The sequence below is a fragment of the Aplidium turbinatum genome, chromosome 8, assembly GCF_918807975.1.
Source record: "Aplidium turbinatum chromosome 8, kaAplTurb1.1, whole genome shotgun sequence".
NCBI lineage: Eukaryota > Metazoa > Chordata > Ascidiacea > Aplousobranchia > Polyclinidae > Aplidium > Aplidium turbinatum.
This window is the reverse complement of record NC_137479.1, coordinates 32,632,614-32,658,687: the sequence shown is the minus strand read 5'-3', so window position 1 is coordinate 32,658,687 and position 26,074 is coordinate 32,632,614. Positions and strand designations below refer to the sequence as shown.

Here is a 26,074-nt window from a genome sequence, read left to right as displayed (position 1 = left end):
CCACCATTTTAAGGACACTGCTTTCAATATTCAGTAGGCACAGAGAACTTAGCCTTTCATGACTCATTGTGCTTCTCAGGTGATTTTTTATCAGTGCCAATTTGCTGAAAGATCTTTCACCAGAACAGCTTGTTACCATCATACTCAAGTAAATTCTAAGGGCAATGTTAACACCTGGAAATGTATCACATAAACCTTCATCATGCAACAAAACTGCTTGCTGCAAAGGGGCAAGGCATGACCTGAGCTTGGCAAAAGCTGCAAATTGAACAGCTTCTTCAACAAAGACACTGGTAAGGTCTCCCGGATAAAAGCTTGTTAGTTTCTTTGCCTCACTTTTTATCTCTGGAACACTCAGATTGCATAAGTTAACTAGTACGTTGAACCTATCATGCACCACTTGGTACGCTGCTCTGCGCTGTTTTAAAGCAACAGAGAGCTGATCTAAAATAACATTGAAAACTTCACATCTGAATTTTTCTCTTGGTGTAAAAACAACCTCTTCTGAGGTTGTTGATGCGTCTTCATCGAACCGCTTGTTCCTTGTTTTCTGTCTGTTTCTGCCTGATCTATACACCATACTGGTACATAAGTTTCCAGCAACCTTTTCCAACTCATCAAACCTATCTCGGATGGATTGTACAAATTTTTCAAGAGAGTCTATCAAATCCACCACTACTTTCAGGTCAATATTAACACCTTGGAGTGCTTTATTGGTTCTGTTGAAACGTACAAGGACTATGTTCCACAAATTAGCTAGCAGAGCAATTTCCAGACAGTCCATTTTGTCCCTCAATGAACAAGCTTCATGTCTTGCTTCTGGCTTTTGTTCCAGGTTATTTTCAATATTCTCAAGAGCATTTTTAATGGAGTTGTATCCATTCACAAGGGCTATAGTAGCATCAGCTCTTGCTGACCAACGAGTAGCTGACAGTGGTTTAACCGATAGTGCACTTCCATTTCCTTCTAGAGACTTAACCAACACCTCCCATCTCTTCGTTGACGCAGAGAAAAATGTGTACAAGCTCTGGATAAAGCCAAAGTAAGACACTGCCTCAACACAGCATGATGCAGCAGCCTGCCCTACAAGATTTAGGGAATGTGCAGCACACGGGATAAAAATGGCTTTTGAGTTCTTGTTTTTAAGCCTTGCCTGCATACCTGCATAGCAGCCAGACATATTGCTAGCATTATCATAAGATTGTCCTCGACAATCATCAAAACTGATTTCTTCTCTTTCGAGAAACTCTAGAAGAGATGAAGACAGAACTTCAGCTTTGTGAGAGCCAGTCTGCAAAAAGGTTAAAAATCTTTCAACTGGTTTACCTGAAACCACGTAATGTACAATGACGGTTAACTGGTCAACATGTGCTAAATCTGGTGTTGAATCCACTGAAACTGAAAAATACTTTCCAGCTTTGAGTTCTGCCACAATGTATTTTCTAACCTTTTTTGCTATCAACAAAATAAATTCTTCAAAAATGGTTGATGACAAATAGGACTGCCTACCACTTCCACAATTGCCATACTTCTTAATATGACCCATAAGGAATGGATCAAACTGTGCAATAAGTTCGACGATTCCTAAAAAGTTGCCATTGTGCTTGGATCATATTTTCTCATCATCACCCCTAAATGCCAAGCCTCTCTCACTTAAGAAAAGTATGACAGCCACAACACGGTGAAGCACTTCATACCAATATTTCCTGTTTTCTTGCTCTTCTTTTTCTAACTGCTTGTCAACATGGGAAGAAGCGCTACATCGAAGGGTGAACTTTAGCACACTTTCTCTGTGTCGTTGACCTTTTTCATGGCATTTCATTTTTTCCTCTGCTTTTTTCCAGTTTCTAAAACCATCCTTTTTTGAAAATTTGTCCTGGTTGGTACGCATTAAAGTACAGTAAAAACAATAGACAGCCCCTTTTGATGTGCTGTAAAGGAGCCATTTTCTTAAATTTGGTTCACCATTGTCATGTGTAGAAAAAAACATGGTGTTTTTAAAATATCGACAACTTTGACCTGATTCATAGTAACGGCTGGATTCAGGATAAGAATCAAAGTCATTTTTGTTTTGACATACTGGTGTGATGGCAGTTGACCAATGGAATACACACTTTTCTGTGACAGGAAACCACATAGCTGGATCAGGATCGTACCGTGAGACTTCACTATCCTGATCAGGAAAAGTATCTGCAGAAGGGGTGCCACTATATTGCAAATCACCACTATCTTCACCTTGTTTTGTTAAGTCACCTTGGTTGTCTGCAAATGTACTTGAGGATGTGGATGCGGTTTCAGGAATATGCACTTCAAGTTCAAACTGTTCAGTACTGGTACCAGTATCTTGTATATTTTGCAGAGAGAAAAAATCTGTGAGACGTTTTGTCTTTGCAACAATTGCAGCATTTTTTTCACTTGATTCCTTGGAAATTTTTCTTTTCTGAGCTCCTGAAAGCTGAATTTTCCGTGGCATACTCAAGGTTAAAATATATACTCTCTAAACAAAAACGATATAAAGCTTGAGTGATAAAAAAAAACTAGAAAAAGTGCTATCATATTTGTAACCACCACAGGTTGAGTTACTGATTCCATTTGGCTACCAATAGTAGCTATGCGGACCGCACATACATTAAACAGAGAGAATGCAATGAAGGGGACCCAACACACTGCAGAATCGAGAAAATTAACAGGGTTTAGGTCCACTGAGACCAGAGAGCTTGCAGGGCGTGGAATAGGAGGGCTAGTTATTAGTTAAGCACCATCCAAAGTTACAAATTTATGAACTGAGCTCTAGTAATGGAGTAGGCCAGCATAGGGTTACCAAACGAAAATGATATATGATTTATTAAGCAGTAGCACCAGCAGTCATTTCAGTTCCCACGAATCCAGCAGGCAATTACATCTGCATTAATCTATCAGTAGGCTAGAAATCCGATATCAATCAGTTATTGATGTCTTATTCAAATAGAAATATAAACATTAGATGAAGAGTGTAGGCTACTTACATACTGTATGACTTCCACAATAATAAACATTTAAACCCCAAAAAAGCTGCGTTCGAATCTTCCGCCTCGCCATCAAAAATCAACCTCATGGCGATGACAACATCCGGGAAATTGCATAAAGCTTATTTTGGGAAGGGCAACGCAGTCGACCGAAACTTGCGATGTAAACAAAGGCTACGTAAAGGGTCAGAAACAGTGTAGGCTATAAACAATTAGGAATAATTCGGGACTGAGATTATGAAACCAACAATATTCATATCGCCATAAAAATAAAGTAACTTAGAAGACTACACAAGATAACTTGAAAGTCACCCACACCGTTGCTAATGCCTTAACGCCAAGCTCAGTCGCCACCTTGTGACTAAAAATAAACTTTGGAAGAAGAGGGAGGCATTATGCAGAAACTTCAATGGTTGAAAGAAAAAATAATAATAACACTAAATCACATTTTTTTCTTCGTCGGGGGGCCCTTCTAAATGGGGGGCCCGGGGCACCTGCCCCCTCTGCCCCCCCCTAAATCCGGGCCTGGCAAGAAGAGCAAGGCAGGCAAAGAAAACCCCACAAAGAAATCCTACCACGGGCAAAGCCATTTCAAGCACAACGCACCATAGGCCGTGCACGACTCACAAAATAGATAGGCTATAACTTGACGACACTGAAAACAATGACGAAAACAAATGAAACAAACTAGCAAAAACAACATCATCATCTTTCGGAAATTCAATTATACCCAGGGAAAGTTATGTCTTGAAGACATCAAGCGTGCTTTGATAAAAGTTGCGTTGATAAAGCGATAATTTTAAACCCCAGTCAGCTAAATTCGTCACTTCCACACTGATCCAACGTTGGCAAACGTTGAATTAATGCAAGAACGACAGGCATCGCCAGCTGGGATGTAGTAGTGACCGTTTTGAAGGATCATAACCGTTTTGAGGGGCCGTTTTGAGGCTTTCAAAAGGGATCCGCCAAAACAAAGAGTTTGAGAACCACTGATTTAGACCACCATCAGCTTGATAAGAAAGACCACAGAAGTGCATTCAAGACGAAACAATTTTTTGTCTTAACTTCCTGGAATATTAAAAATTGAATGAGGCTTTTCACCAGACATTTATGGGATGTTCTACTGGTGCAAATTAAGCTAAACTATCACAAGATGTATAAAGTGACAATCTGCTTTTTATTTCGACGTTTCGTCAATCAGACACGACTGACTTCTTCAGGGGCTAGACCAGGTAGTGACTACCTGTCTAGCACGGCAAAACACAGGACCCTGTTGCTGAAATCAACTAAACACTCAAAATGAAATTCAACTTCCAAACAAAATTTATCGCGTGCAAAGTTTGAATTAAGTTAGAAAAAGGGGAGACTTGAATGTTAACAATCAACAAGAAACTTAAATAATGACAAGAGGGGAGAATGAACGGCATGAGTCATGATGAATCGAGTTTTATACTACACTACTGCACAATGAACCGTAATGATGGCATCTCTTTTCCTGCTATCAACAAAAAATAACTATTGTAAGTGCTTATTTGACGTTTTTAAATTGGTTTCATGCTGATTGTAAAACTGTGCAGTAGTGCGTATAAAACTCGATTCATCATCACTCATGCCGTTGATTCTCCCCTCTTGTCATTATGTTTCTTGTTGATTGTTAACATTCAAGTCTCCCCTTTTTCTAACTTAATTCAAACTTTGCACGCGATAAGTTTTGTCTAGAGCTGAATTTTCATTTTGCATGCTTAGTTGATTTCAGCAACATGGTCCTGTGTTTTGCCGTGCCAGACAGGTAGTCACTACCTGGTCTAGAACCTGAAGAAGTCAGTCGTGTCTGATTGACGAAACGTCGGAATAAAAGCAGATTGTCACTGTATACATCTTGTGATAGTTTTAGCTTAATTTGTACCAGTAGAACATCTCGTATTATTTAATTCCTAAAATATTCTTGAAGTTTTCTCCATTAAAATGTCTTTAACTTTTTGACATGGGTGAGAATGGATATTTAAGCTTTTTCGTTACCACAGACGACAGATCACTGTGACAACTCCCTTGTGAGTCGACGACGCTTACATAACGAAAACAGAGACTCGTTGTTGTCAATTCGATAAAATAGCTTGGATTCTCTGGGTCGTTGGTGGTCACAGCGGTAAACCATAATCTTTTCGTGGGAAAATTGTAACATAAAGTTCCCGGATCCGTTCGTCTGTATGTAATGACCGAAAAGAAACACTCTTCAGGAAACGTCTATTCGAGAATTGTACTTCTGTAAAAATAGCCTCAAAGCTGTCGAAAATGGGGTGCAACGCCGTACACCACTAAAACTTGTCACTACAGAACAGATTACTTAGATAAAGACGGAATTTTTGTCCAGCTAGCAAGCACTAAGCAAACAGTTAAATGTGCGACTAACTCTCAAGCAACCATTTCACGAATGACCAGAATAGATAGCAATATCTCAAACTTACGTACGCAGTACTGTGACGCAATAGTGAAAGACATTGTCACGCAATTCTCAACAGGTGTTGATGCAATATTTCATGTTTAAACAGGTTTGACACAAGTCTTACGAACGATGGTGCAACTTTGGCTCATGTTTTAGGAATTTCCATGACGTAAGATTCAGTAGACCTGAACGGTTTTATATGACGTTTGATTTGTACAGAGATTGGCCGTAACATAGCGGCCCCTAGTTATGACAGTCTAACATGGCATAACTAAAAAAGAATTGAAGGACAATCGTGAGCCAATGAATAAAACACACGGTACACAAATTGTTTGAGTCACTCACGTTTAAGTTAATACGCAAATACAAAGGCCATGCAAAGCATGAACAGCAATAAGAATAATACGCGACGATACATGAAATTGGTACCATAGGTACACGCTAAAATGACGCTATATACAATAAATTATTGCGATAATAACCGACTGTTCTGGGGTCAGACAAGTATCGGCCACCGCAGACAAAACCAGGCTCAAGCCCTAACACTTAAGTGTTCTTTGCGGGGGCGAGGCACGAAATATCCCTCAACACGTAGTCTACTTTCACTTTCCCCGTACTCTCATCATAGTTGCAGACGGCAACTTTGGCTCTACGAACCACAGGCTTCCCTTTCCTAATTTGTGGAACCACCTCATGCACCCTCCCAAGTTGATACTTCCCACGTTTACCAATGTCTTGAAGAGAACCCACCACTACAAGTTGACCAGGCTCCAAATTGTCGGCCATTTTTAACCATTTTTTCCGGCCCTGAAGCCCTGGCAAGTAAAACTCGATCCATTTACTCCAAAACTGCTGAGAAAGTGACAAATTGAACCGATAATCCCTTCTTAGTTGGTCACGATCATGTGGTTGCCCAACAGCACAGTATGGGTCTAAGTATGGGGTCAAAAGTGAGGCAGGGGTGATGACAGTAAAATCCCTAGGGTCGTCACTCAAAGGTACCAAAGGGCGTTCGTTCACGATCCGAACGGCACTGCTGGTGTACGTAAGCAGTTCAATAAAATTGGGCTTACGTATTGAAGAGTCCAAAATGTGAAAAAATGCAATTTTAAATTGTTTTACCAATGCCTCCCAGGCACCACCTTGCGCCGGAGCATACGGAGGTATAAATTCCCAGTTTATCTCCCTCTGTCTCAGGGCGTTGTGAAATTCAGCTGATTCTATCAACTCGGGTAACTTCTTAGACGCTGCCTGAAAGGTGCTTCCATTATCAGAATAGATGGCATTAACCTGCCCACGTAAATCTGTAAACCTAGTAAAGGCAAGTAAAAAATCACTCAGCGACAATGACGTAACCAGCTCAACATGAATAGCTCGAGATGCCATACATGTGAACAAGAGTCCCCAAGCTTTTTTGTGACTTCTACCTTCAACAAAGGTCAAAGGTCCAAGATAGTCTAAGCCGCAATCAAAAAAGGGTTTCCTATGCGCAGTTGTGCGAGACAAAGGTAAATCAGACATGAGCTGCCTTATAGGACGCGCTTTCTCAATCGCACATACACCACAATCATTAAGATACCTCTTCACGGAAGCATTACCATTAGCGATCCAAAACTTCTGTCGCGTAGACAACAAAGTGTGCTGTACTCCACAGTGCGCATTTCGATTATGATGCGACAGTACAGCAAGCCTAGTGAAGGGGTGTTTCGAAGGCAAAACAATTGGATGCTTTGCTTCTAGAGAGATCTCAGGAGAATTACTTAAGCGCCCTTCAATGCGGATTACACCAGCGTCATCTACACAAGGTCTGTACTTTTTAAGTGAACGCAATTCTTTCAAGCGTTCCTTCTCACGTTGCGAAGCGCCAACACTACCCCGCTTTATCACTTCCTCAAGGGCATCCGGCGATCGTCTGGTCATTAAACGCACCACATCGCCATACACGCTCTTCTGAACAAACTTCACAGTCAAGTCTAAGGCTCTATTAAGATAAGAGGCGTCCAGTTTTGGCTTCACAAAGCTACGCTTTCTCGTTTTACAGTACAAAAATTCAACAAAAGCAACCAAATAAAGGATTCTCTTTTTCATAACATACAAAGAAGGTGCGGCCTCGACCAATCTGTGAAGGCCACCCTGTCCAACGTCAAGCGACTCCTCTTCGTCACGAAGATATAGGCTATGGACAGGTACTGGAGTGGCGTTTTCTACAGATGGAATTTCTTCACACTGATAGAGAAGACTAGAACCATTCAACCACAACTCTCGAAATTCTTTCTTTGTAATAAGATTTGGCCGTGTGCCAACATCAGCTGGGTTCATATCGGTAGGGCAAAAACGCCAATCCTGGGCTACAGACAACAATAAAATATGCTCAACTCGACGCGTAATAAACTTATTCAAACGTAAATCAGGGTTTTTAACCCACTGCAACACAGTCCGAGAATCACACCAAAAATATTTAATGCAGTCAGGCATCTTCAATGCCTCGTAGGCCTGCTTCACGAGTCTTGCTGTATTCAAAGCGGCAACAAGCTCTTTCCCAGCTATCGGCCAAGAGAACTGATTTTTTACAACAATGGTAGATTTACCCAGAACGAAAGACACACTCGGAACTCCGTTAACCAATCTACGCAAGTAAACAACAGAAGAGAAAGCTTGATTCGAAGCATCACTAAACCCATGCAATTGATATGAAACAATATCATCCGGACTGCACACACTAGAGTTTGCAAAATACCATCTCGGTAACGAAAAATCCTTAAGCAGGTCCAAAGAGCGAAGCCACGACTCCCAATCTTTAACAAAGCTATCAGGGACCTCGGTGTCCCAATCAAACTTGTCTATCGCCAATTGCTGAAGTATCAGGCGTGCTTTTAGAAAAAATGGCGCTCCAAAGCCTAGCGGATCAAAATTTTGTCCAAGCTGACTGAGCATACTTCGGCGCGTGTGTTTAGCTAAGGGCTTTAAGGAACATGCGATACGCATCTCGTCAGACTCGGTTTGCCACACACAACCTAATGTCTTCGCTGATGGCAAAGTCATATTTTCAGTCTGAAAGTCAATGTCACGAATCAAAGGTGAAAGCATCTCATTATCCAAATTTGACAAGACAAGCATAGCCTCCTTGTTAGCACTCCACTTAACAAGCTTAAACCCACGGCTATCAAACAAAGCAATTGGTTCATGAGTGATTTTCTGAGCTTCCTCTAAGCTATCAGCCGAAAATATAAAATCATCCATGCACATATTATTTGCAATATTGCAGAGAGTTGGTTCACCAGCACCGCTGGGATTCTGCTCGATCATTTTCTCTTTATAGCCAAGCAAGCGATATATGGGCTACTCTTTATTCCCCAAGGGTGTACACAAAAACGAATGGGTACCATTCTACCATTTTCAAGGTCATCATCTTCAAACCACAATATACGAAACAAATCCCTCTGCGACTCAGGTAACTTTATTTGAAAGAAGCATTTAGTCACATCAGCCATGAGACCAAATCTAGCAAGCCGAAATCTAGCCAAGACATCTACCAGAGGGTTTAACAAGTCAGGACCCGAAAACATTACATCATTAACACAAGTTCCTCGAAATTCAGACTTGCCATCGTAAACAATACGCTTTTTTAATTGTGACGTCACAAAGTATGGTAAATACCATTCAAATCCCTTTACATTTTCTGCTTCACCAGCACGCTCAATATAGCCATTAGATTTAAGATCCTTCATGGTGTCGGTAAGGAAATCACGAAGTTCAGGTTGTTTTAAAGCCTTCTTTCTTAAAGCAGCAGCTCTATCTGACACCAACACAAAATTGTTAGGTAAATCAATATCTTCCTTCAACGGTACAGGTATCTCAAATCGACCATCTTTCAACTCAATATTCGGTTCAACAAGTTTTCTAGCCAAAATGTCATTGCGAGACAATTCACAGGTTTCATTTTGCAACGTCAAATCCTGAATGACTTTATTCAGGTCTGCTATTTCCATATCACGAGACTCAATTTTACGCTGAAAGCCAGAGATGACATCCGACTTTAAAGACGTCTGCACTCTGCACACGTTAGCAACGCTTTCATCTAAGGGTGACTTACCACCACAAGCCAACCAACCGAGAGGAGTGAGCAAAGCATGCGGTTCACTACGATTTTCACCAACACGCTCTTCTTTAGCACACATCAAATAAGCGTTGTCGTTGCCAATCAGTACATCCACAGTACTACAATCATTCAAATGAAACATATTCACGTCATGAAAATGACAGAAACCCTTTAAATCCTGCTTATGGGGTAAAGTTTTAACATCGTCAGCCCAAGCTGGGTTAACCACCGAAGTTATATCACAAAACATTTCATCCGTCTCTAACGACTGGATGTTGAGTTTAACAAGGTTAGCACAAGTGGGTTTCTGACCAGCCAGAGTATCCGTTTTAAATGACGCTTTGTCATACGGTTTAACGCCAAGTTCGCAGACCAAATCACTCGAAACAAAGGTCAACTGCGAACCAGGATCATGCTGACAATACACCAACTTCGATTTGCCAGTCATTGGATTCAAAACACGAGCAGCAGTAACGCGATTAAAGGCTGCTTTAACATTTCCAATCTTAACATTACGGACAGGAACTCTGGCACCAGCCTCATCTTTACCGATCGAATCCAGAGAATCACGTGACGTCACATAAAAATCATGCAGAAGAAAATAGTGTTTCCTATCGTTGTTAGGGCCACACTGACGACAGTTGTTTGCATGATTACAGTCCCTAACCATATGCTGGCGCAAACAATTCAAGCATTTGCCAGCTTTCACAATGACATCTCTCCGATCTTTAGGTGTCAAGCGCAAAAATTCTTTACAATTAGACAAAAAATGATATTCAACTTGACCACGTGACGAACAATAAAAACATGCCGGTATGTCTCTACATCTGGCCACACCACCGCGCGGTGCGCCAACAGCAGTCGAATACTGCGAACTCCCGGAAATCACATTATCATGGGGTTTTACCGACGTCTGCCTAATGGGACAAGAAGGCAATTTTCCTTTGCCAAACTTCTTAAAATGCTGCGACTCACCAGAATCGCCCATTAGCATTATGCTAAAATCAGTCGACTTGCGCGTTTCCTCCCGTACTACAAAATCGAACAAACTCTGAAAAGTAGGCTCATCAGTACCACCATACTGATCACCTAAAAAGTCAAGATAACGCTGCTTAGCGTCAAACGGGAGTCGCTTAGCCAAATCCAAAACAAAACGTCCTTCCAATTTGTCACGCTGACCATAAGCTTGCGCGTAAAGCAGACACTGCGACAATTCATCTTTAAACTCTTTCAAGTCACTGGAAGAGATTGAAGTCAATTTGCTACCATAGCGATACTTTCTAATTTCCGGTTCGGCGAAAAGACCTCCACAAACCCCAAAACGCTGGGACAAGCGAGCTAACGACATTTCTATCCTGTCTTCCTCTGACAAGCCAGGAGTGTCGGAAACCAAATTAGCAATCGTTTGCGCAGCTGTTCTAACACAAGCTGCTTGTAACAAAGTCAAACGAATTCCTTTAAAGGGCAAAGCTGCCATTAAGGCCGTAACACGATTTTTAAAGAAGATAATGGCATATTATTACCATCGTAACCAATCAAGGCCGCCTTATCAAAAAACGTCCTACTATTTTGGTATTCAAAAAAGCAATCCTGTTGTTGAGAACTCGATTTAGCGGGAGAAGACAAGCTATATTCCTTAAGGGGTTGAGGGGGCTCAGTCACATGCACAGCCCGATCAAGATCATCACACACGTTAAAATCAGTAGACGCGACACGCCTCTCACAACCACCCAAATTACGTGTAGCTGGGCGATCAAAACTAGCGGTGCAGAAAACTTTGAAGGGGGCAAAGCATTACTGCTAATGGCGGCCCCGTGACCTGTACGCTCTGGGGGAAGAGTTCGGTTAAAATTCGCAGGCCTTGGCTCTAGATCCTTCGGAAGACCCTTAGCCGCGGCCCCGAGACCTCCTGAAACAGCTTGAAAACATGTGGATTGTACTGGTCCACTTACAGATTGAACAGGCGTTTGGAAAAAGTTATGTAAATTAAACTGCGATTGATGTTCACTTCTGGAATGGCTAGAAGAGCCCTTCTTAGAACTACGCCGGGAGCCCACCTCTCATCGATATTCAGCCAAAGCGACCTCTTTACGTTGTTCAGCCCTCAACTGTGCGTCTTTGAGTGCAAACTCAGCAGCTCTCGCTTCAGCTCTCGCGGCAGCCTCAGTTCGTATGGCCTCAGCTCTCGCAGCGGCCTCAGCTCGTATGGTCTCAGCTCTCGTGGCGGCCTCAGCAGCTCTTGCTTCGGCGTCAGCTTGTATCTGGAGCTCCTCTCGTCTTAGCTGCAGGTTAATTTGTGCAACTATCCGTGACGAGCTCTCAGACATCCTAGTGCTTACATTTGAGCCGCTATCCTCAGGATGTATGTCAGCATCCAACCTATCTGAGAACTCACATACTTTTTGTTCGAAGTTATTTTTTAACGAGTTAAATTCGGGATCTACCCTATCACGAAGTTCTGCCAGAATTGCAGAGTTAAAAATTTTACTCAAAAGTGCATGGAAATGCCGTAATTCCTCTTCTAAAGTAGATAAGTTAGATCGAAAAATTAACAGTTCCTGCTTATCACTCAAAGAACCTAGGGCTACAGAAAGTTCCCCAATTTGAGTCAAAATATCCCGTCTAAGATGCCGGGCCTCTCGAACTGACTTAGCCTCATCGTTACTGGGTCCCTCCCCAGAATGGCCTGCCCGACCGCAAAGAACATCATCAGGCTTAAACTCAGTCGAGTCTACGGCGGTCGAGTCCTTGTCGCCACCGAGGGTAGACATATTAAATGTTGGGGCTAAATTTAACAATTAAAAAATTAAGTTACACAAACACACAAAATTAAGTTATAAAAAACTTAACTGCAAAGACCGTAAAAAATACAAAAAGAATTTAAATGCACAATACCGTAGATGTAAGGGTATATGAATGAAGTCCAAAAGTTCCACAAAACTTGCTTGGATTCGTTCACTTGAATCTTCAAGCACAGATCGATTGCCTTTAATCTTTTTTCTTCAAATGAATGTCAATGTTGTTTTTTCTTCAGAACCAACAAAGAAACGCCTTTAATTTTTAACTTGAAGTTCTTCATTACCAACTGAGAAGAAATGTCTTTAATTTTCTTTTGCTTCTGTAGACTACCAACCAACAAGATCTTCTTTTATTATTTGTTTGCTTCTGTAGCCTACCAACTAACAACTTCGTCTTTATTATTTATGGTCACAGCGGTAAACCATAATCTCTTCGTGGGAAAATTGTAACATAAAGTTCCCGGATCCGTTCGTCTGTATGTAATGACCGAAAAGAAACACTCTTCAGGAAACGTCTATTCGAGAATTGTACTTCTGTAAAAATAGCCTCAAAGCTGTCGAAAATGGGGTGCAACGCCGTACACCACTAAAACTTGTCACTACAGAACAGATTACTTAGATAAAGACGGAATTTTTGTCCAGCTAGCAAGCACTAAGCAAACAGTTAAATGTGCGACTAACTCTCAAGCAACCATTTCACGAATGACCAGAATAGATAGCAATATCTCAAACTTACGTACGCAGTACTGTGACGCAATAGTGAAAGACATTGTCACGCAATTCTCAACAGGTGTTGATGCAATATTTCATGTTTAAACAGGTTTGACACAAGTCTTACGAACGATGGTGCAATTTTGGTTCATGTTTTAGGAATTTCCATGACGTAAGATTCAGTAGACCTGAACGGTTTTATATGACGTTTGATTTGTACAGAGATTGGCCGTAAAAGTTGGTAATTTGAACTTTCCTCATTGTGTTTGAAATAATGGAGGCCGCGCGTTCCCATTGACCTGGTAAGAACTTCGTGTTAAAAACAATATTATCTAAGAAAAGGTATCCTTGTAAAGTTGGAACTGAAAGCTTTGCTTTGACTTAATTTAACCCTGACACGTTAGCTTGAAGTCTATGGGAATCATGGATTCCTAATAATTAGAGCTGCTGTTTGAATGTTTGTTTCTCTGTAATTTAATCTTGCTGTGTGTGAAATCATTGACTCTTTCATTGTGAGGTCATTCTGTTTATGGTTGATAGCGTGTCATACAACACCATACTTTGTGTAAAGAAGCCACGCTTTGTATTGGAACCAACGTTCGTCGGTTTGTCAACTTTCTAATAACTTGAGAATCCATGGACAATAAACGTTGCTTTATTGTGTCACAATAAACATGACACTTACAAACTAAACTTTACTTGATGGCTGAACAACTAAAGCAAATAATAATCTTAAGATTGTAAATTTGAAGTTACTTTCAAGGTTGTGTGTAAATGCAGAGCAACAATGCAATTAAACAAGAACAATGCATTTCAAGCATTTCGTCACTACTGACGAGATTGTTACGGAACAAGTACGAAATATCTCTACCACAGGAAGCCCTGTGACACGAGCCAATCGTCACGCTTGAGTGATCTTAAATATGGGACCACATTAATATCTAGTGATAAAACCGGTTCCACAACATAAATTATACTAAGAAAATTTTTGAAAATTTTTGAAATACTATTGTGAGTGTTAAACTGGTCAAATGGTTTAAGGTTTAGACTTGAAAAAAAACTATTGATTTATTTTCTTAATGATTGCTTTCTGTGTTAGGTTGATCGCCCATTTGAGGAAGTGTCATAGTACCTGATCACCTTTACCAGTTAGTTTTTCTCACTTTTGATCTAGTGATAAAATACGTCAAACTTAATAAAGATATAGCTTACATTGATTCTTTTGTCCGACTATTTAATACTTTAGTAACTGAGTACTTTACTACAAAATCGTCTCCATGCAAATCACAAGGACATAATCAGTCTACTTTAAAGACTTTGATATGACCAGGTCTGGAATCGAACCATGCTCTAAGCGGCCACTCTGCAGGTCAGCATTACTTGCTAAATATTATTTTTGCTGTTCAGTGATTTTTGTTTTAAATTTGAAGAGTGGGTCATGTGGAAAATATCATTTAAAATTTAATCAGTTTCTTTTTGCAGTTGAATTCCGAGTTAAATAACAAGATTATCTGTTCAATCTGTTCATCAAAACCCCAGTTCTTTCCTATCGACTTGCACAAATAGAATTTTACAAATTTTCCAATTGTTTTAAAATATACATTGGTAGGCTAGGACTAGTCCTAACTCAGCTGTTTGCATATTAAATCTAAGGGACTAACGTATTTAAAAGTAAATCTAAGTGTAGGTATTTATTTATCTCCTGCAGTTGTTCAAGGTTCTTTGAGTACGACATGTATTGGTTTTAGTGGTTTATGTTTACTTTATGGCAGGAAACAAAGTAGGCTATAAGACATGAATTAGGAATGAAAAACATGTCTACAAAGGTTGTTAACATCTTTGCATCTTTTTACACGCAGCGTCTTGACTTAACTTAGCGACTTGATTGTTCAGCATAATACTTTTAAAAAGTAGCTACAGTGTTAACAGCCCTGAGTTAGGCCAACATCGTCATTGGCTCAGAAATCATCCTTTAAAACTCTGAAAACAAATTAAGCTGGGTCGCCCTGATCTACAATTTTGTAATGCTTTGTTACAATGAAGTTTGGTAGGCTTTTTGTAAAACACTCTTTAGCAATAATTAATAGATTGTGTATAACTACGACTAAGCGTTATATATGCAATGAAATGCATTTCGAGCTTGTTTCGATAGAATAACAAAATTGAAATAAAGAAATAACAAATTGAAGAATTTTGCAATGAAACAATGTGTTTTAAAACTTTGCGATATTATCATTATCTATTTGCATCAGACAAAAATATTCATATTCGAATTAACAAACCAAAAAAATTATACAAAAATTAAATGGCATACAGTTTAACACACAGCAGAGGCGCAAAAGTAGCCAGAAGAGAATCAGCACAAACGCTAGCAGACACAATGGACTGCGGACAGCTCAGCAAAACTTGACGGATTCTTAAAAAATGAAAACAACAAGTAGATCGTAAAGAACAGAAAGATGGCACGTGGTGTGTGACTTTGTAGTGTTCAAAAATTTCGTTTTGCGCAAAGTGTCAGAGGACATTAAAGCTTTAAAGTGACGAAGAAAACTAGAAGATAATTATTGAAATGTCATAATAAAACATTTAGAAAAGAATTAAAGTTATCAACCTCAATGAGGTGGGATGTTAAGTTGTTAACGTCAAAAACCTGTTGCTTTTGTCCACCAAGGAACATTTGTCATAAAATATCTTTAAATGATTTCAAAACACAGGACATTTTCTCGACCAATGGAGTAAGCAGGTTTTTTAAAAAGGATGCATTTCAATTATTTTGTTGTTTCTTAAGAAAATTCTAATTTTTAAGGTATTCTTAGTTTTATAATTTCCCTATATTAATTTTTGTCATCACTTAATGTATTGTCAGATGTCTGATGTTATTTTTGCTATATATTTTTCATCTTAAACAAAAATAATGGCGGATCTAAAGTTTCAACAAATTAACAAGTTTGTTGCTTCTCAACAAATCGAAGAAGAGTCAATGGGGTCACAATCTACAAATTTTCTTTCATTCAAATTTGTTTTAAAAAGAACTTTAAAAGTTGAAATATTTTTTTCCATGCAAACTTTGGTATTTTTGTAATAGTTTCAAATTAAACTTAACTTAAATGTACGACAATTTGTTTATTTTATCTAATTTGTCTAAATCCTATTTTTTCATTTTATTGTTGATTGTGGAGGAAAAGGTTTCAATAAAAATCTCCGGTTTCTTAAATTTCTGGCTTTTAAATTTTAACAATAGCACAAATTGCAAATAAAACTAAAATCACAAATAAAATGTTTCAACGTTAAGCAACATTACAACTACGTAAAGCAGAGTAGCATTTTGTTTATACCTGTGAGGTAAAACCTTTTTCACCAAAAGTATTTCATTTTTTCTACTGTTTTCCTGGCCATGCCTCGCTCACGTGATCATTCAGCTATAAAACGCGTGAGCTGCTGAGGGCTTCTGCACAGTGGAGTAGTTGGTAGGTTTAGATTCAAATCTAGTGGTGGTCAAACCGAAACAATACAAATAAAGTATTTTGCTGTTTCTAGTGTAAGTGGAGATGACCAGTCAGAGTCGAGTGGTGAGAACTTTGGCAGTGCTAAGACGCTATAAACTTACGCTAAAAAGTCACGACAGCCTCTCAAAGTTATTATTCAAACCAAGAGTTTTATGCTGATTTGCTCAATCAAACTTCATAATTGCTTCTCTGTTTCATGAAGAAAACGGCGTTATAACCATTTAGAATTACATTTTGTAGCACTAGCATCAACTACTAAGTTTTAATATTCTATTCTGTAAACATTCTCAAATTAAAAACATGTCACTTTCCAGCAACGCCGAACAAAATGCAAATGTTCCAAGTGAGGAAGTGGTGGATGAAGGTGAGTTTGATTTGATGGTTGCTCTAGCATAGGGGTTCCCACTCCCAGTCACTTCTCAACCTTTTTACGACCTTGTACCACTTGGACGCTCTGTACTGCCACGCGTACCACTTCTTGCAGAACAACTGTTATTGAACATTTGATTCCGATCTATTTTTAGCTTGCAACTAGCATTATTCAACGCTATTTGTAGCTTAAGCTATAAAACAGTAGATGATATCTATCAAGAGTAATCATTTGACATAATTAACGTCCACTGTCCCGCAGCGTTGTACGGCTTTTCAAAGCAACTGTGCTCCTTGTTGACAATTGATAATGATACGACACAACAGGAATAGTTACGCAACAATAAGAATAAGCTTCGGGAAGTTTTTTTGTAAACAAAACCAGATAAACAAAATATAAAGTTGTGAATCCAGGTTTTTGTGAAAAAACAAAACAAAAAGGAAGCTACTCGCGTATCTCATGAAAAACCTTCGCGTACCACAGGTTGGAAACCCCTGTTCAAACATGTTGATAATTTAGATAGCGTAGCTTTTTACGTATTTTACACATTTAAAAATATGTTGCTTCAGTTTATTGAAAGAGAACAAAACTCACATGCTAATTGTCAAAACAATATTTAATTAGTTTTCTTACAGGACAAGCTCAGCGACAACTGACTTACCAGGACAACCGACAGTTTTCTACAACTGTCAATCAGCATATTGATCGAGCAGTGGTCCAAGTTGATCAGCGACAGTATCATGCCCATCATCATCAGCATATCAAACATGTTGACAAGAGGCAGTTTCATACAACGATCTACAATTTGCCGGAGCAAAGTTGTGCTCCATCTGGAGATGAAGGTTTGTGCTGTTTATATTTGATTGAAATAGTTTCCATAATTATGGTAAAATTGCTCGGTTGTTAAAGCATGAGAGTATTGAACTTAATGATGATAGACATTGAGAGTTTGCAAACTGTTGGTATGTTGCCATATTTTAATTGAAAAGTTGTAGAAGTAGTTTTAATTATCAACGAATCTTGCTTCATCATCAACTGTAACCAGTGGCGTACGCAAGATTTTGTCAAGGAGGGGGGTATTGAGAGTAGCGTAGCCAGGAATTTTGAAAGGGGGGGTTTTGACGACGGGCGGGCGAAGCCCGACGGCGTTTTCGCTTAAGACGACACCCAGAGGCGGGGGTCTGGGAGGCCTCCCCCAGAAAATTTTGAAAAATTACTTTGAATTTGATGCATTCTGAGAGCATTTTCAACAAAAATGTGGGTATGAATATTCCTGTAAAATGGTGCTGTCAGGTGGCATAGCAAAAGGATAAGATCATGTTTTCTTCAGCATTTTTCGGAAATAAAGCTAAGTGTCTATGTTTTCTTGTTGTTAATTCCTGGCTGAGATGTTTGAATGTTTGGTATTGGCAAAACTCGCTCTTTTAATGCAGTTTTTTTTAAATTAGGCAAGTTTTTTTTAGACTGAAAGCATCATTCCCAAGCATAAAGAGACTAAAAGCATCATTCCCAATATCGTGACGTCACACGCGTGCCAAAGTGGGGTTGTAACCTCCAACCCCCCTCCTCTCCTTGGCTACGCCACTGGCCATTGATATCCCAGACGTCTTCATGGTATCTCAGTATGGTTTTAGTTTAGACTTTATCCATTTTTCTCTCACTCATCACTATAATAGGCTTACAGAACACTATGCTACATTAGCATTCCTGGGGTGGGGTAGGTGGATTTTGCCATGTATTTCGTATTGGCTTAGTCTATAAAACAACATTGTTACAGTAATTGCTTTGACAGAGCAATGCAAACCAATTAAATGCCTTAATCTACGTCGTTAACCACTAAAACATTTTTAAGGAAGGAGGGGGGCATGGCCCAATGGCCCCCCATGCGTACGCCACTGACTGTAACTATTCCAAGCTATACCAACAAATCAGTTTCATGCTTTTAACCTTCGTAACAACGGAAACTCAAACAATACAGCAAAATGTTATAACAATTAGCAAAATATATCGTTGATTTTATTGCGAAAAAGGAAGGATACAAAAACATTATAAAGTCACTTGTTTGTTGGAATAATAAGAATGTAGATATTTTAAAAGTAACATTTCAAAACAAGAGATGTTTTAAAGTAACATCACATCTCTTTGTATTTTGTTTAATTAATAAAAACAACGTTAATAAATATCAACAAAAATGTTGATTAAGGTTTTGTGGATATGTTTAAATGAGTGAATTTCAAATGTTTTGAATACAAGATGAATATTACACGAAAGTTTAATTGTAATATTTTTACAATTTTTATACAAACATAATTTAGTTTCCACATTGGGCTGTTTAAAACAATTTTTTTTTTGGAAACAAAATCTTTCACAAAGAATCATAATTTGAAACGAAATCATGGCAAATTTTTTTGTTTCGAAGAAAAATGTTTCAAAATCTTGTAACGAAATTTTCTTCTGAAATTTTCAAAAATATTTCTAAACTTTGTTTTTTTACTAAAATAAGAAACATAAACGTGTAAAAAAGTGATCAGTTTATCTCATAAAATCTTCACAACATGGAAGGGGCACGAAAGCAGTGTGACTTGGCCTTGGAGGAATTTGAAGCTCATAACCTCATTTTTAAGGCATCTACGATGTAGCATTAATTTGATTCAACTTACCGAAGTGCTAAATTGAGAGCAAATTGCGTGAGTAACTTTCAGTGATTTCTGGTTCTACTTGATGCGAAGGCACCTACTCTATAGTAGGGTACGTTAAAAAAGCATTGCCAGATGATTTTTCTAAAAATTTGTCTATTTTTTGTCAACTCCGAAGTAAACCGTTGCTCTGTAGTTAAATCTGCTCAAAAGTTTGTAAAATAAAATAAATTCATTTTATTTTTGCGACAGTTTATACAAATTTTTCCTGTTTAAAGTAATTACGCTACAGCCATTGAATACAAATTTACTAGATGGGCGCCTGCTACGCAACACAATCAATTTATCAACAAGTAGATTTCAAATTCTTACATTAGTTATTTTTTTGAATTTGTTCTTTTATTTTAAGTTGTAATTTAATGTGCTACTTGTTGGTGTATTAACTCTTCAAAATTTTTAAAAATCTTCGGTTAGTGTTTGTTTACTCATGAAACAAACGAAAATAACATTTCAACAAAAAACGTCTGGCAACACTTTTGCATAACGCACTCTACTCTGAGCAAATAGTTTTACATCCCATACTTCCGGAAATCCTTGATATCATTGGATCGTTCTACGTGTTCAGTAAATGTTACAAGACCAATTCATGCGTCAGCTTTACTCCTGACTGCGGATATGCGTATTCCACATTAGCCCTTTCAAAGATACCTATCGGTGGGGTGTTGCTAGAAGCCTATCAAACTTTTGAAAACGACGGTGCAAGATAACTTCGAAACCTGGGTCTTTGTTTTGTTTTGTGTAAATTTCATTCATAAATTTTTATGCGTGTCCTCTCGTTTCAAATGGATAACGAAACAAAATGGTTCAACAAAATGAAACTTTTGCTAAAAATATTATTTCGAAGCGAAAACAAAAACAAAATATGGAATTTCGCCTACCAAGGAAAAAAAATATTTTGCTTCGAAGAGCCTTGATTCGAAACATGGTGATTTGTTAAAATTGCTAAAATTTCTTTAACCTAACAATCAACAAAATCCTTTACAAAAGTTTTTAATATTGTATTGAAAATATATAAAACGTATGACTTGTGGAAGAAGCGAGATGTTAAATTAAAATCTTCACTCTGATTAGCTTTATATGTTGTTTATTAAACTTTCAGTTCACTTTGTTGAACAATAAGTCAGTCAAAGTCTAATCAAGTAAGGCTGCCAGCAAAACCAGTCGCCATGCAATTGCACAAATAATTGAAGTAAACAATTTCCATTTCTGCTTTTTAGGTTCAACAAAAGAATTAAAAAAGCTGCAACAAGCAACTTGCAAACGATATCATTCCAAATATGACGTTGATCTTTCCAATTTTAAAGTTTCTTCGGAGGGATTTCCAGAAATTTATCCTGAAATGGTTCAAGTTGATTTTTACCAAGGAATGTTCATTCCTGATGATGACAATTACAATCCCAACAGTCAAGGAATTGAGTTATCTCAATTTGACCAAGCAGTAACAATTGATCAATTAGTTTCTGATGTTCAAAAGAACAGTTTTGTGTCGGTTATCGGATATCCTGGGTCAGGAAAAACAACTCTATCGAAACGCCTGGCAAGACGGCTTTCTCAAAAAGAAAACTACCTCGTCCTAAGGAAGCTTTTTATGGACATGAATGACCGCAACAAACAATTTACATTGAAAGAGTTTCTGTTGGGAGATTGCAACTACAACTTAAGCGACCATGAACAGAATTCTGTTTTTGAATGGATCACAACCAACCCGGAAAACTGCTTCATTATTTTTGATGGATTTGATCAAGTTAGTTGGAACTTGAACGAAGATGTGGAAGAATCCAATTACAATACTCCACTTCAATATTGGGAACTTGTTTCGAATCTTTGTTTAGGAAAATTTCTTGAAAATTGTCACTTGATATTCACTTCTCGACCACACGCTATGCTTAATATTCCAAAAAGATGCCGACCCAAACGCACTTACTTCATTCGTGATCTGACGTCTGACAACATGAAAACGTTATTCGACGCCTTAGTAAACGACCAACAACAATCCAAGAATTTATGGAACAATCTTATAGTAAAAACTCCACATTTAACATCAATGTGCCACAACCCTCTGATGCTGCAACTCTATATGAGAGCATCTTTTGGATCGTCACAAATTGATGATATATCCACGATGACCAGGATATTTCATACTGTATTGTTAAATCTTAAATCCTCTGCACACGCCGTTTCCACATCTGATAATATTGTCATCAGACTTTCCAAAATCGCGTATAAAGCAACAAAAAAAGGAACCGTATTGATCACAACAGACGATCTTTTAAAAGAAAGTCTCACCAGTCAGGTAGTTCAAGATCTTGTCGTCACTCTAATGGGAGCAAACAGAGAATATGCACTCCTGGAAGGGCAGCAACAGTTATATTTCAGCCACCAGACCTTCCAAGAGTACTTCAGTGCTTTATACATCTGTCGTGAAATGTCATTACCTGATTTTAAATTTTTTGTTCAAAATAATCTGCTGGAGGATCACTGGGCTGTTGTTGTACAATTTACATCAGGGCTCCTTTTTGATCCGATCATGAACAAAGGTAAATTTGTGTTTTATCTACAGACTACTGATCATAAAATTAACAACAAATTATATTATTGCGTTTTTTTTCATGATAATAAGTTAAGACATGATTTATCAACTTTATGGGAAAGAATCATTGCGATAATTTATCCTCCTTAAACAAATCTTAATTGACCAATAAAACCTTGAGACTTGATGTCATTTTATATAATAATTAGTGCGTCAACAACAATACTTTTTTTAAATCTATTGATCTATCAAGCTCTGCAGTTAACAAACTTCCTTCAATGGAATCTACGTCAGCACTGACGCAATCATCAACTTCGTCTTCACAAATCGCTTCAAGTAGGAATATCGACTAGATGATGGTCTTCTTCTTCTTCTTCTTCGTTTGAACATTCTTCGCCACTCCAGGGGTCGAGGGGCTCTGCCTGTTACCACCCTTGGGCAGTGGCGGCGACGCGGTCTAGATGTTTGGGCAGGTGTCGAGCAGCCATTGAATTGATTCGTCATCCAATTCACGCAGACCACGCACACCATTTGGCGCATGGTAGATGGCGCAGTTACAGATGGTGTGGTCTACGGTTTGTTCCTCCATGCCACACTCACAGATCGCGGATGGAGCCATCCCCCATTTGTGCATGTTGAAGCGGAATAGTCCGACGCCAGTACGCAGGCGGTTGAGCCGCACCCAGGCCTTCCTTGGCAAATGCATTCCGGTTGGATGGTGGCCGGTGCCTCAGATGAAACTTTGGAGTCTTGAGGAGTTCTTCTTCCACTCCGAGCTCCATTGGTGGTCCGCCCAGGTAGCCGCACTGATGGATTGGTCTTCAGCGGTTTTCATCAGGAGTTGTGCGGCACGTACAAATGGGTGTCTCGATTTCAGTCGCCGAGGTTTCTCGTTCACTGACTCGTGGAGACTTGAGTAGAGCAAGTGGTTGGTCACGTGGAGCAAGCATAATGGTCACTGTGTGCATAAAAGTTTAATCATTGCGAGTCCGTGGTGAAGTTCATAGCTGCAACAATCGGCTTGATCGCTTAATTCAATGGCAGTAAATTTCGTTAATCGTATGTCTCAACATTGTGTTTCATTTTTAAAGATCAATCGAACACAGCAATGAACCAACGTCCTTCAGATGAATCTACGTCAGCACTGACGCAATTATTATCACAATCAACACCTCAGACGTCACAAATTGCTTCAATTAGGAATATTGCTTAGGCCACGGTTCCAATAGCCTGGCCCAGCGTGTTTACTTTTATACATGTTGAATTTTCAATACGCAAAATTGTCTACCCACCGACGCTGTTAAACTTGACCCAGTAAGGTATAGGAAAAATGTTGGGGACCGCTAACCTAGACAATAGTCAATGTCATACTTAGAATAGTTAATCATTGTTTGACTTTGTCTGGTGAGAGTTGTAGCGACAGCAATCTTTGCTTCACAGCGTCTTAGCCACACAGCTGCATTAAGCGCGGTGTACTTCACAGTAGGGAATCATTGGTACAGTATATGAGCACTGACTGTTTTAATAGCAAGCTGAATTAGATGGAATTTGTAAGGTAACACCATGTTTGAGTTTAATCGAGCCTTTGTTAAGTGAAAATGTTTACTTGTCACGAAAATTTAATGTTTACAATCTTGTCAATCACAAAATAATTGGCTTGTATTTGTCCATCAAAAGTGGGAAAAACTAACTGGAAAAGGTAGTCTGGTACTATGACACTTCCTCAAATGGGCGATCAACCTAATATAGAAAACAAATCAATAGCCTTTTTTCCTTAAAGTCTGAACCTTAAAATATTATAAATGAACTTAAACAAAACGAAAGTTATGTTTAACAAACTGGCAGACATCGACAGCAATATTCTTTTGGACGGAGCGAATATCGAAAAAGTTGATCACTATATATATCTTGGCCAAAAACTTACAACCAACTCCAATAAAGAAGATGAAATCAAAAGAAGAATATCACTTGGATGGCAAGCCTTCGCAAGAGCAAGTTCGATATTTAAGTCAAAACTGCCTCTTTCTCTCAAGAAACAAGTCTACGATCAATGCATCCTTCCAACCGCTACATATGGTGCAGAAACTTGGAACCTTACAAACAAATTAACACTTAAACTAAGAACTATGCAGAGAGCACATGAACGAATCATGATGGGTTTAACATAACACTCACAAAAGTATTTCAATAATAGGCTATTTCAATAAATTAAATTTTATTGAAATACTATTGTGTTAGCCTGGTTAAATGTTTTAAGGTTCAGACAAAGGAAAAAAAACCTATTGATTTGTTTTCTTAGTGATTGTATTTGTCGTTAATCTTTTTTATTCTAAACAAAACTAAGCAATAAACATAGTTGGAAAGTGTATCTTGTTACAACCACACCAAAAACTTTTCTAAGCAACTACAGTATATAAATTACTTTTAGATTTCCCTCAAGATTCCCTTCTTCAAGTATCTCAACAACTGACTACACCGGCCAACGCTTCAAATCGACCTCAATCATCATCTCAGGAAGCTTCATCTTCAGCTCCACAAGACTCAAAACCTCAACCGTTGAAGCGCAGATTTACATCTTTCATGAAAAAAATATTTCGAAGTAAAAAATAAATTAAATAATTTTGTTTTGAAGTTTATTTATTTTAGTTTATTTATTTCCGCTAACCAGGGAAGTCATTTAACTTCATTATATTTAAATTTTTATTAAAATTAAAGTTAATCATAATTTTGCAGGCAACTCAACCCACAAAACAACCAAACAACCTTTAAGTGCATCTACCTCATCACAAACGCCATCATCTTCCCACCAACCAAGCTCTTCTGGTAATATTATTGTATAACAAATACATATCCCAAATAATATATTGTTGACATAATATCAGGCTTGGTGGCGGTGTTTAAATGTAGGGGAGATGTGGGACCAATGAACAATGCTTTTTCCTTTTTTGTGTGTGAGGGATGCGCTTGGTTACTGTCACGTGGTTTTGCGGTCTGCTCCTCATGTAGATATGAGTTACTTTGCAAGTTGGTCGAAAAAAACCCACTTGTTCTAGTTTTCTATTGCAAAAGTAAAATTTGGAGGTGCCAGGAAAAGTTTTCTTGTTTTCTGACTGTAAGATAAAAAGCCTTCTTAGTGGAATCTTTATCTGTGGACTGAGAAGCTTATTTGGGAGCTTGATCCTGGCAGTTTCGCGTACTAGTAGGCTAGAGGCTTTGAACCACTGACGCATGCCCGGTCACCAAATTTGACAAGAACTATTGTTTGTCAAGTATTCCCTCCACTTGGTGCCGCTAAATAGAGAGCTGTCCTTGAAATGCGTTGCACAACCGCACACCACGAGAGTCGAACCAGCCTTGTTTGATCTTACGTTTTCTTCGTACTCACAGTCAACGTTGAACCAACTGAGCTATCGAACTGACAATTTTGCAGCCGTATGTCATAAAAACCTGTTCTGCATTGTATTAGAACAAATTATAAAATGCGGAATATTCACTGATAAATCATCTGGAAATTTAATGAAGCAAACTTCTATGAAGATGCATTTGCAATTTGGTAACATTTGTTTTATTTTAAAAATATTTAATAATTCAATAAGTTACAATTTTGGTAGAGAGGTGACTTTTTTTAACCCTAGACAGATGAAACCAAGCAACCACATTGCATTTAACATCATATTTGAGTGAACATAAAACTATAAACTACAAACGTTTTCGGCCATACTCAAGTTAGCCCTTCTCAAGTAAATAACTGACTGATGTTCTTCAACCAAATTATTAAATCATAGACAGATAAAACCCAGCAGCCACACGGCATTTAACATCATATTAGAGTGAACATAAAACTATAAACTACGAACGTTTTCGGCCATACTCAAGTTAGCCCTCCTCAAGTAACTAAAATAACTGATTTTTACAA

At 38.5% G+C, this 26,074-nt stretch overlaps 1 protein-coding gene across 1 annotated transcript in view; it reads left to right on the top strand.

Annotated features, from left to right (window-relative positions):
- Window positions 1-16,862: 16,862 nt before the first annotated feature.
- Window positions 16,863-26,074, top strand: part of LOC145775410 (uncharacterized) — a 30,152-nt gene continuing 20,940 nt past the window's right edge. The window contains exons 1-5 of the mRNA XM_082586703.1: window positions 16,863-16,926; window positions 17,568-17,774; window positions 20,846-22,165; window positions 24,587-24,757; window positions 24,892-24,981. Coding sequence (XP_082442829.1) covers window positions 16,863-16,926; window positions 17,568-17,774; window positions 20,846-22,165; window positions 24,587-24,757; window positions 24,892-24,981 — 1,852 coding nt within the window. The remainder of the gene's footprint in view (window positions 16,927-17,567; window positions 17,775-20,845; window positions 22,166-24,586; window positions 24,758-24,891; window positions 24,982-26,074) is intronic.